The 12,763-nt window shown below is 35.9% G+C and overlaps 1 protein-coding gene across 7 annotated transcripts in view; it reads left to right on the top strand.

Moving 5' to 3' along the window:
- cpne9 (copine family member IX) overlaps positions 1–12,763 on the top strand; it is a 111,698-nt gene that overhangs the window by 27,206 nt on the left and 71,729 nt on the right. For 4 of the 7 annotated variants that reach the window (XR_012398647.1, XR_012398646.1, XR_012398645.1 and 1 more), the window contains exons 3-7: positions 2,896–2,942; positions 10,596–10,699; positions 11,076–11,115; positions 11,511–11,566; positions 11,687–11,763. Coding sequence is in view for 1 of the 7 variants with exons in the window: in XM_068216931.2 (XP_068073032.1) it covers positions 2,896–2,942; positions 10,596–10,699; positions 11,076–11,115; positions 11,687–11,763 (268 nt within the window). In the remaining 6 variants the exon portion in view is untranslated. Of the gene's footprint in view, positions 1–2,895; positions 2,943–9,292; positions 10,700–11,075; positions 11,116–11,510; positions 11,567–11,686; positions 11,764–12,763 lie in introns of all 7 variants that reach the window. The other 3 variants (XR_012398644.1, XM_068216931.2, XM_073939260.1) reach the window with 2 other exon arrangements.

The raw sequence follows: 12,763 nt of genomic DNA, 5'->3' as shown, positions 1-12,763 counted from the left end.
AGGAAAGTAAAAACACTTATTTCAACTTGACTTTTGAAACCTGCCTTAGTCAGAGAAGGCCAAATTATAACATTTATTAATCCTTCACCCTAATGCTCAGCGCAATCAAACGCATGACTGACATCTGAGTTGCCATAATTTGCGCTGAGATTTATTCTGAATCAGTTCCTCGCTCGATCTGGCAAAGGTCATACCTGAATAGGTGTCTCTACTCTTCCTGAAATGCTTTCTGTGCTCTGATGATTGTTCCGTGTAATTTATGGGAAATCGTTAAACATTAGCTTGGCCCAGTGTAGTTACTGCCCTGTTTTTTCTTCCTTTCCAGGAGCTGAAAATAATGAATATGGTCAGTCTCGTCTTGTTCAGTGCATTGGAGAGATTATGCATTCGTAATGTAACATTTGCATCTTGGAAAACAAGAAATGCTGCCTTGGCCTCATTTTGGAGGGATTTTGTTTCGCTTGTTATGCTGCAATTCCTGGGCTATTCTCAGGGAAAGAAGTGCAGTTTGTTGCGTAATGAGGGTTAACAGACATAATTAGCAGGATAGCGAAGTTTTTACATTATTTGACGCAATTCAGTGTCTTGTGCAAAACAAATAAACAATTTTTTTTCTGTTTTATAATTGAAATATCAGCCAATCTATCTGTGCCTATTGCAACTGTTATAGATTAGGTCTATTTAACACATAAAATAACAGGATGCTTAACTATTTTACGCTATTTGATACAGGTTAGTTTGTACTGCAAAACCATAAACATTTGTTTCATGTAATAAATTTTCATTAGAATTCAATATGCTATGGGACTTTTTTTAGATCGTATTTAGGCGTGTATATTATACAGCACAGGTGTCAAATCTAAATCCTGGAGGGCTGCAGGTTCCAACCCTAATTAAACACACCTGATCAACTAATTGAGTCCTTCAGTTTTGTTTAACCCCTATGTACTGTTGGGGATGTTTTCATGCACTGTGGGGTGATTTAGAGTCTTAATTTGACCATAATGTTTTTCTGTTTCAGCTAGCAGGATGAGTTTTGGTGAAACATCTTATTTTGACTCATATTTTGAGAAAATGTTTTGATTTTGATTTTTAAAAACTCAATACACTTTTGGCATATGTACTACCCTTTTGTTATCTTTGATCATTTTGGACTGGATTAAAAAAAATCTTGGACAAAAATGTCTTGGACTTGTGATACAACCTTTGATGCATTGTTTTTGGTTGATTTTCATTTTTTCTCCCTAATTTTTCTGTTGGTGGCTGTTGTGGCCCCATTGACTTCCATTAAAACCACATTTTTGATTGCAAAGCCACAACACTATATAATCATGCATTTTTGATCGTTGGTGGTTTTGCCTTTCAGGAGGAGGTACATTTTTATAATTTTTACTGTTTTTCATCAGTTGACACCATTAACCCTTTAGTTTTTTCATTAACCCAAAAAAGGTTTAGTTTTTGGATTTTATATGGAGTATAACAGCAAATTAAAGTGTGTATGTGTGTCTAAGTGTGTGAGTGTGCACTTACCTTGATGTGTCTGAAAATATCAAAATATGCATCTCAGCTCTAAGAATTACATGGAGTAAACAAAAACAAAGACTATGTATTTATGCACCAATAAATGGGGTTATAATGGAAGTCAATGGGGCAAAAACAGCCACCAACAGTAAATTAGGGAGAAAAAATGAAAATCTAACAATGCATCAAAGCTAATGTTGTTACTAATAAATATTAATACCAATAACAATTTTTTTTTCAAATGTTTTCCAAGTGATATTTAAAAGATTTAGGAAATTTTTACAATATATACTATAATATTTTGTCTTTTTAGGGAAGCCTAATTTCTTTTAGTTTTTATCAAATTCCTTGATTGGCTTCAGAACAAATCGCTATTGTCTGATGGCTTGCATTTTGAAATTGCACTTTAAGCTGAATACTGTTATAGGGTTAGGGTTAGGGTTAGGTAAAGTAAAATATAAGGTACTGTCACTATGGCAAAGACAAAAGAAATCCGTTATCAGAAAAAAGTTATTACAGCTAAAATGTGGGTTTTTTTCTTCGTTAAACAGCACTTTGGAAATATTTTTAATATAATCATTATATAAATGTCCATCAACTGTATGCTAACTTGTTTTTAAGTAAGTTTTCGAGTTGATTTTAATTTCATTATTTTAATATTTTGTTATAAATGTTCAAATAATTAGATAAGTTACACTTTATTTCTATTTAATTAGTAATTTAATTTACAAGTAATATTAATGAAAAACACAGTTCTACTATAGGGTTAAGATTATGGTTTATGTATGGTTACGGCATCTAATTTACTTTTAATTCTGTACCAAATACATGTAACACACAGATTCTCTGAGAACGACCCTCCTGTTACAATCTTTTCAGTGAGATTTGCCACCGATGGCTCCTTCACAAATCTCTTCGTGATAGCCTGATAGTTCTGCTCACCGATTGCAGAGCAACGGTTCAAGTCCAGATGCTTTATGCTCAGATTTGGGTATTTCCCAAGTGCTCACCAGACCGAGTGGTACCTTGGTATTTCTGACATCTACTCAAAGAGCCACCCGTAGAGCTGCAGTCCATTTGCTGGTCAGGCCTTTTCCTGTTTGGACTCCTCTTGAATGATTCAGTGAAGTAATTGATGAGTTTGATTCGTGCACCTGCTGCTCCACACATCCACTTAAAGGCTCTGGAGTCCAGTCTAATACTCCATACCGGTCACATCCCAAGATGCAGGCACTCCTCCAGGCCTTTTTTCTAATTTAGATGAAGCTCTCAGTGAGGCATCTCCATTGGAGTCATTTGAGGAAACAAAATGCATGCGTCTCTATCAATTTATTGCCTGTGCTTGACCATTATTCTTCCCATTTCTCTTTGCAGTTGTTGTGTTGTACGTTCAAGGGATCGGTACAAAAGAGTGGAGAGAGGTTAGTGCCATTTTTGTGCTATATACTGTGTGAACTGAATATATGGTGCTCAGCATGTTGTGTTTAGTCTTTTGAAGAACTGTGATATCAGTCAGCACGGTCCATTGGCCAACTATAGAAGCGGCAATCAGAACACAATGTGCTGTTGTATTGATGTGTATCCATTGTTGTAGTTTTAGATCCAGCGTGACGTGTTTTTTTTCATTTTTGTTTATTATCAGATTGTTGTCTATCAGTCGATATTCTCCTCAGTCCTCTTCTTATCAGCGCTTGTGTGGATGTTGTGTTATTTTGCTTTTATTACGTTCAGTCCTTTCAGATATATCTCATGAGACTTGTTCTTGTTTCTATCCATAAACTTACTGATGCTTTTAATAACAAATATGAATAAAACATTTAATTCTAATATATATAATCTTTTAAAATATACACTAAAAGGCCACTTTATTAGGTACAACTTACAAGTACTGGGTTGGACCCCCTTTTGCCTTTATTTATTAATTTATATATTTTCTTTTTGGCTTTATCCCTCTATTAATTGGGGTCGCAACAGCGGAATGAACCACAAACTTATCCAACATATGGTTTTTTATTCAGTGGATGCCCTTCCGGCTGCAACCCATCACTGGCAAACATCCATACACACTCATTCACACACATACACTATGGACAATTTTCCTAATTCATCTGTACCACATTTCTTTGGACTTGAGGGGGAAACCGGAGCACTCAGAGGAAACCCATGCAAACGCAGGGAGAACATGCCATCTCCACACAGAAAGGCCAACTGACCCAAAAGTTAATTTTGTGCCTATGTGGGTTTAAACTTACACATTGCTTAATACACACAGGATGTACAGCATTACACAAATATCTTTACAAATGAAAAAGAATAAAAGAATTAAAATGTTACAAAAAATATTACTTTATACATAAATATAAAAATGCCTTGGTCTAGGGGGGCTTTTTCAGTTTATTCAAGACAATTTGCTTTTGTATAATGTTATTATTATTATTATTATTAGCAGTATTATTTATTATATGCATATTTATATTTGTTTTATTAAAAACAAGTTTAGATTTGTTCACCTTTCGGGTTTTGGAGACATATGCATCACCATATTGTGCATTACAACGTTACGTGTGCTTGGATAAAACTCCGTTTTTGACCACACTTTGTCATTATTGTTCATTTATTCATTTGCTGGAGTTTTGAAACAAATCTTTGCGCTCAACAAACAAAAATAAATAGGTAGGCTAATGGATGTCTTTAGTGAATTGTACAACGCCATTTCCTTATCCAGTAAAGTAAAGGAATAAAGTAAAGAGTAAAAGAAAAGAAAAGAAGCTAAATGGAGGAGGCTCGTTCTTTATCCTCATGCTGCAGATGGTCTGTTTAACTTGTCTCGCTAGTGAAGCGTTCAGTTGTTCCACTTACAGAGACCGCCATGTAAATAGCAAATGCACCATGGCGTAATGCAACTAACTCTTTAAGGGAAAGGGAGATGAGATTCTGATTGGTTTAATGCACATCATGCTCAAAACACACCTATAACTCATTAAGAGTATATGCACAATCCTGTTAGATCATTTTTTTTCCATGTTTAAAATAGCAAAAGTGGATTCGGACCCGCCCTTTAATGCTTTGCACCCTGCGCTTTTGACTTTGCACCTAGATCATTAAAATAGAGCCTCTTGTGTTCAATGGGGAAAAGTGTTGCTGTTTTATTATCCAGATATTTAAAAAGAACATATTTTAGAGCAGTAATCACAACACCGTGAAACCGTGATGTTTTTATCCAAGGTTATCAGACCGTCAGAAACGTATACTGTCCCATGCCTAATCCCACCATTCTACCAGAATTCAAGGAATCAGCAGTGCTGTGGAAACTCTCAGACTCAGTATTGGAAATAGAGAAAACTCAAGGAATGCGGCAAGCGCAGTGGACTTCTCTAGAGATATCTCGCTTTCCAGATGGCATCATGAAATATTCACTGTACTTTTTATATAGCCGGCTGCGTATCTGGACCAGTGGCTTTCTCCACATGCATATCAACACTCAAGTGCCCACTCACATCGCAAGCACCTCCAAAAGCATGCATAGCAACTGCATTATAAACAGCCTAAACAGATAACGCGGCTTCCAGCGGTCACCGAAGCTTTAAGTCAAGGGCCGATGAGCTCCAGGAACTTGCAGATAATAGGAATCGTGGATACTAAGTTGATAGGTGGGATTATGTGTCTGGGGTGCTGAGAACATGATCTTGGGTCTGGATCGGAGTTCAGAATCAATAGTTCATTACTCAGTGAGCTCCAGCGAGAGGACTCCTGCCCAATGGGAATTACTGTCTGATTGCTTCAGGGATGTGTACGTTTGGCAGGAAGCGGCACGGGCTCACACTGAGCTGCTATTCCTGCCCCGCGTTCATGCAGAGCTCAGGCTGCTGTTGAGTCTGAGGGCTGATTCCTGCTTCTGATCATCAAAATATGATCATAGCCGAGCGCTATTATGCACTGGCACATCAGTAATTCCTTCTGCGCTGATTTGACATGTGCAGATGAGGGAGTAATGCTAGCTTCATTTATTTGTATGAGTGTCTATTCTTTTTATTACACCAATTGCAGCAATCTGTGGAGGATCGAGGAATTTAGAAATGAGAATTAGGGTGTATATTTAAACCCTAAAAATATTAATAAAATACTAAAATTCATTAAAACTCTAAAATTATAAGATTTTGGTAAAAAAAAAAAAAATTAATGTTTAAATTGGATTTGCCATTCTGGTGTCTTATTCCAGTGTGTCTGCAATGTCTTAGTCTTAAGCTTCAAAAACAACATTTTTGCCCTTAAAGGGCACCTATGGTAAAAAATCTACTTTTCAAGATGTTTGGACAGATCTGTGTGTTGGTATATTGTATAGACCGTCATACTGGGGTGATATGAACACACCCAGTCCTTTTTTTTTTTAATTTAACTACAAAAAAAGGGTCGGCCAATTGGAGCTGTTTTCAAATCGATCGCACCATTACGTAGGTGTGTGATCCCCCCGCCCACCGAATTGATTGACAGCTGCGCGCATTAACATGTTCCGGTAGTCACGTGTATATGTCAACAAGACCAGGCAGACATACCCAAAGCAACCGGGAATAAAAGCTCTGTTCTGTTCGCTAGGATCAGCAATCATCATCAAATGTGATTAAGAGTAAGTTTCACATGTTTAAAGTGTTTTAAAACAGAGTATGTGTGTAATTAATTACATCGTTTTACTTCAGCTTTACTTCATCAGCACAGCTGCGTGTCAGAACAATTATAAAAGAAGACGCTTCAATCCCGGTTTGTGGAAGTTAAATCAGGTTTATTTTGTACATTAGCATAACAGATATCCACAAAGTACTTGAGGTTAGCCTTAACTAAGCTAAGCGCGCTCTGTCTGCCTGCCTGTGTGTGTGTGTGTCATCTGTGGTGTGTCTCATCAATGCAACTTCACAATACTGATTAGTAAAGGTTAGTTCTTACTGTAGTATCTCACAAACGCTACGTGAGACCTTCTTCCTTTAAGTCTGTCTGTTGTCTGACGCAGCTGAAGGAGGAGGCATGTAGTGGGCGAGAAAGTGGGCGGGCAGAACTCGTCTTAAAGGCGCAGTACGACAAAACCACCCCCTGCTGGAAATCAGTATAAAACAGCATCTTGTAAAAGGTATAATGAAAAATCTGATGGGTATTTTGATCTGAAACTTTATATACACATTCTAGAGACGCAAAAGACTTATATTAAATCTGAAAAAAGGGGTAACCTAGGTGCCCTTTAAAAAGTCTTAAATTCACTGAAATATTGTCTTGTAGGTCTTAATAATTTTAAACGGGTCCTAATTTTCTTTGTTTATGTAAAACTACCCAATAGGTCCAACACACGTCCAATCACCAATAATTCATCTCAGTAAACCTTTTAGCAAAATTAAATTCGGAACTAATATTATAACAGTTTTATACAAAAGTTGTGCTTGTGTTGTGCATAGTTTTTAAAGAGTTTTAACCTAATAAAGTGGCCGGTGAGAACATAACTTAAGTGTCCAACTGCTTGTTAACACAAAAAATTTAATCAACCAATCACATGGCAGCAACTAAATGGATTTAGGCACGTGAACATGGTCAATACGATCTGCTGCAGTTCAATCCGAGCATCAGAATTGGGAAGAAATGTGATTTAAGTGACTTGAATGGGCATGGTTGTTGGTGCCAGACGGACTGGTCTAAGTATTTCAGAAACTGCTGATCTACTGGGATTTTCACACACAACCATCTCTAGGGTTTACAGTGAATGGTCCGAAAAAGAGAAAATATCCAGTGAGCAGCCGTTCTGTATGCGCAAATGCGGGAGTTCAGAAGAGAATTGCCAGACTGGTTTGAGCTGATAGAAAGGCAACAGTATCTCAAATAACCACTCATTACAACTAAAGTAAGCAGAAGAGCATCTCTGAACAACATAAAAGCATGGATCCACCCTGAATTGTATCAGCGGTTCAGGGTGGTCGTGGTGGTGGTGAAAGGGTGTGGAGATATTTTCTAGGCACACTTTGGACCCATTAGTGCCAATTGAGCATCGTGTCAACGCCACAGTTTAACTGAGTATTGTTGCTGACCATGTCCATCCCTTTACGACTACAGTGTACTCATCTTCTGATGGCTGCTTCCAGCAGGATAACGCGCCATGTCATAAAGCGCAAATCATCTTAGACTGTTTACTTGAACATGACAATGAGTTCACTGTACTTAAATGACCTCCACATTCACCAGATATCAATCCAATGGAGCACCTTTAGGATGTGGTGGAACGGGAGATTCGCATCATGGACATGCAGCTGAGAAATCTGCAGCAACTGCGTAATGCTCATGTCAATATGGACTAAAATCTCTCAGGAATATTTCCAGTATCTTGTTTAATCTATGCCATGAAGAATTAAGGCAATTCTGAAGGCAAAAGGGAGTCCAACCTGGTGCTAGTAAGGTGTACCTAATAAAGTGGCCGGTGAATGTATGGGTACAACTAGGGTCTTCTTGTTTTGACATTTAAATATGAAGCTAATAAATTATTAATAAGAATCATTTTTTTTTTGATAGGGCAAGTAATTTTGTTTTTTCTGCTGGGTGATTAAAAAATCCGTAGTGTTTAGCCCTACACTCTCTGAAAAAATGGTACAAAAAATGGGGCAGTAGATTTTTATGGAACAGCATTGTACCTTAAGACAGAGAAACAAATGTATCACTGCAGTTTGCACCTTTAAGGACATAATTTTTACCATGGGTAACTAAAATGTACCTTTGGTGTTTAAAAACCTGCAGATACAATATTGTACCTTCATCAAACGTACAAATCTAATCCATGAAGGGACCACTACAGTGACAAGACACTGTGTACCTTAACAGCGTCAAAAATGCTTATCAAACATTTATTTAAAGTGCCTTAAATGTTTAGTTTACAACAGCTATAGTTTTACGTTTTACCAGTTTTGTATTATTGTTTTATAGAACTTAATAATTAATGTTTATGAATTTCTTTTAAAATATGCTTTTAAATGATGATTCTTGTTTTAATATGGAAATTATTCATAAAATCACACTGCCTTTCCAGTCATATTTATTTTCATAGGCATTGTAATAAAAAAAAAAAAAACTTTTGTACCTTTTATATAGGAACAGTTGTGTACCTTCATTTCAGTTATACCATAAATGTTACAGAACGTTATCATTAGAGGTCTTTTCTGTACCATATAAGGTACAATTTTTACAAAAGTATTAAACTGTTCCTTGGGGAACATTATTTGTTCCACTGTGTACCTTTTTTCTGAGAGTGTATAAAAGTCTGAAATTTCATTCGTAATGGTCTTAAAAAGTCTTAAATTTGACTTGGTGAAACCTGTAGAAACCCTGTATTTGTGTGCTTGTGTGGATGTTCTGTTCTTGTTTTTGTTCATTTATGATGTTATTTTTTTTTTCAGGAAAATCTCACAAGACTCATTTAGAAACCATTTTCATAATCCCAGGGAGGCTTTTTATAGCACATGAATAAAACATTTAATATTATTACTTTATATTGTTGTCTACTACAATGTTTTTTGTTTTGTTTGGGGTCATTAAGATAAAGCAATTAACACTTTTGTTCAGAAAAGACACATTCACCCAATCAGCATATTTAACAAAATATAATTTCATTTGAAAGTTTTTTTTTTTCATTTGAAAGAGTTTTTAAACTATCCACACAACAACAGGGTTACAAATATTTAAGACCTTGTGTAAAATGAACAATTTTCTTTCATTCATTCATTCATTCATTCATTTTCTTTTGGTTTAGTCTTTTCATTTATCAGGGGTCGTCACAGTGGAATGAACCGCCAACTTGTCCAGCAAATGTTTTACGCAGCGGATGCCCTTCCAGCCACAACCCAACACTGGGAAACTCCCTTACACTCCCACATTCACACTCTTAACACTACGGACAATTTAGCTTATTCAATTCACCAATAGCGCATGTCTTTGAACTGTGGGGGAAACCCATGCGAACACAGGGAGAACATACAAACTCCACACAGAAATGCCTAATGGCCCAGCCAGGGCTCGAACTAGTGACCTTCTTGATGTGAGGCAACAGGGCTAACCACTTAGCCACCCTGCTGCACCAAAATCTTTCATATTTAGTTTAAATTTATTATATTGCCCTACTGACAAGGTTAAACATGATGTTTTTTATAACTTTTTTGTGGTCTTTATGTATTGTGTTTGCACATAGAAAGATGAAACAATGTAGCTTTTTATGGACAGCTTAGCAGTATTACAGTTGTTTGATTCTAAAGAAATTTTAAATCTGTTAATCAACCACAATCCTAATCAAAACCACTAATTGTTTAGTAAATTACAGGATTTTACCTCTTTAATTGCCAAATTCATAAATGATGTCACTGCTTTAGTGAAAACATACACAAAATGTCTTTAAAAAATGATCTAACGCATTTTTACAGCAGTTTAATTTAGTGGAAGTTTTCATCCAGAACATAACAAAAAGTGTAGTAAATGTGAACAGTGCATAAGGGTTCAAATGTTATTGTTTACGGTTTTAAATTACCTACATAGCAACAGGGTTTCACATATTCAAAATCCACATGTAAAATTTTGAATTCTCATATTTAGTGCATATTTATTATCATTTCTGTTCTTGAAAGCATCTCATCTTATGTTGAATCTTTCATTTTTCTTTCTTTTTGGGTCCCTTGAATTAAAACAATTAACATTTTTATTCAGAAAGACACATTCACCAAATGAGCATATTCAAATGAATAGAAAATTGTCTTCATATGTTTAAAATATATCTATTTAAAAATGCATTGTTGCTGCTTTAAATGACCTACATGGCAACAGGGTTTCAACTATTCAAAATCCACATGTACAGTTTATAATTCTAAAATTTTGTGCTTTTGAGAATGTTAATCATGATGTTTCTTTGTGATCTTTATGTATCATGTTTACATAAAGATAAAACAATGTAGCTTTTTATGGACAACACTTGGCAGTATTACAGTTGTTTTATTCTTAAGATATTGTTTCATTCTCTTGCCATGACAAACCTCTTACCTTACATTGGATCTTTTATTCTTGTTTAGTTTGGCCGAACAGAAGTGATCGACAACACTCTGAACCCGGACTTTGTGAGGAAGTTTGTCCTGGATTACTTCTTCGAAGAGAAGCAGAACCTCCGGTTTGATGTGTAAGCAGTTGACAGAACTTTTCCAGCCTTAAAGAGACAGTTCACCCAAAAAAATACAATTCTGCCATCGTTTTCTGGTTTGAGATTCTTTCTATTGTTAAGATATTTTGAAAAATGTTAACCATTCACGTCCATAGTTTGTTTTTCCCATGGATGTCAATGGTTTTCAACATTCTTCAAAATATCTTTTATCAACAGAAAAAAATGGTTGAGGATATAATGACAGAATTTTCATTTCTAAATAAACTGTCCCTTTAAGTTTTTGAAGAGAAATCCTGTAGACAGACATTCAATATTAATAATAATAATAATAATAATAATAATACAATGTATTAGGCCTTCAATTAACTTCCAGTCTTTTGCTTGTTCGAAACAGATACAACGTGGACTCCAGAAGCTCAAACATCTCAAAACATGTAAGCAAACTGTATGCTAATGGATAAACAACAATCACAAAGCAATGCCTCTTAGTCTTACTCTATTGATTTGTTGTCTTTTTATGCTACAATGAACATGGACGACAGAAGGTACAGGCTGTAAATGAGTGCATTTCATCCACTACTTGTTTTGTCACGCCCCAAAATAGTTACAAACAGAATGCAATTTGTTTTTTTTAGTTCCCATTGTTTGAGAAAAAAAAGACTGTCACTTTCAAAGCCCAGCCCTATCGTGTCCTTTATAACCGCATGAAACAGTCTGTCGTACTTCTCAAAGTCTTGTCTTGTCTTGTTTTTTCTTCCTTTCTCTTTTTTTTCGGCTTGCTTTTTTGTATGCATTTCCATGTCATTGATTCACCCCTTCCATTGCGTAGAGTTTCATCAGCCAGGCCTCACCTGTCTTTATACTCAGTGACATACAGTTTTCAAGGTGAGTCTTCATAGCATCTTTCTGAGATTTTCCAGACAGGACTGTCACTGCTGATTTGTGCCTGTAGCGCGGGAAAACCCACAGAACTGTGATTTACCTTCATTGCTTTGTCTCCCACAGTCCTTCCTCGGCCAGACTTTCTGCACTCTCGGAGAGATTATTGGGTCCTCTGGGTCAAGACTGGAGCGGGTGCTCTCGTAAGTCTTTGATTATTTTCTCACCCTTGATTCTACAGCGACGTTGAAGAATAAGAAACAGTACCATGGAAACAGTTCTCCAAATCCTATGGGGTGTTTTTTTTTAAGCCACAGATTTAACCACATGGAAGACACAAGTTCATTTGGCCAAGCTGAGCTCATTTATATACACTCTGTTAAAAATACGGTTCAGAACAGTACCAAATGAGGGTTATTCGGAGCATTTTTTATTCTAAATAGGACACTATTCCTAAGGTTTTATTAAGAACCATGCATTTAAAGTGCTATATAGTATTTTATAGTATTAATATTAAATTTATTAATGTTGTTTTTCATATTATTTCTTAAAATCTGTTGTTTTCTGTAATGATTTTGTGCATCTTGCAGGCTCTGTTAAGGGTTTAAAAAACATAAAACCACAATATAAAATGTCAATAACACTCTTATTTATTATATGAGGTATACATGGAGCTCTATCAACAGTTTCTAGCTGAATAAATTAATTGACATTGAACATGAATAAATAGGCCTACATAATGAAGCGAAACACAAAAACAGAAAGGAATTTATAGTGAAACGGCTTCACATTTCTCTTTGGTGCCTTTAGTTTTCTCATTATGAGTGTTTTGTTTTTTTGTAAAATTGAGTGGCTTTTATCTTCAAAGATGATGAGTCCATTAAGACCATTTAGAAAAATAATTTGAAGATTCATCCGTTTCATCAATATTTAACCATGTAATTGTCCAGCAACAACACTCTCGATTTATTTACCTTGCAGACTTTCTTATAAACAATACACGTTATTGAGAAATCAGTGCAATTCTGAGTGTACTTCATGCAGTTAGTGGGTTTGACAAACCACCTGTAAAGCTTGTTTCACACCGCAAGCGTGAGCAGAGCGTGGACAACACGTGTTTTTTCAGGATCCATGTTAACATTAAAGCTTTCATACTGCGTGCAGAGTCAGAAGCAGCAGTGCTGCAATAGTTTTGCTGCTGGG

The sequence above is a fragment of the Danio rerio genome, chromosome 23, assembly GCF_049306965.1.
Source record: "Danio rerio strain Tuebingen ecotype United States chromosome 23, GRCz12tu, whole genome shotgun sequence".
Lineage (NCBI taxonomy): Eukaryota > Metazoa > Chordata > Actinopteri > Cypriniformes > Danionidae > Danio > Danio rerio.
Note: the sequence above shows the minus strand (reverse complement) of the source record. Positions and strands in the feature narration are given on the sequence as shown.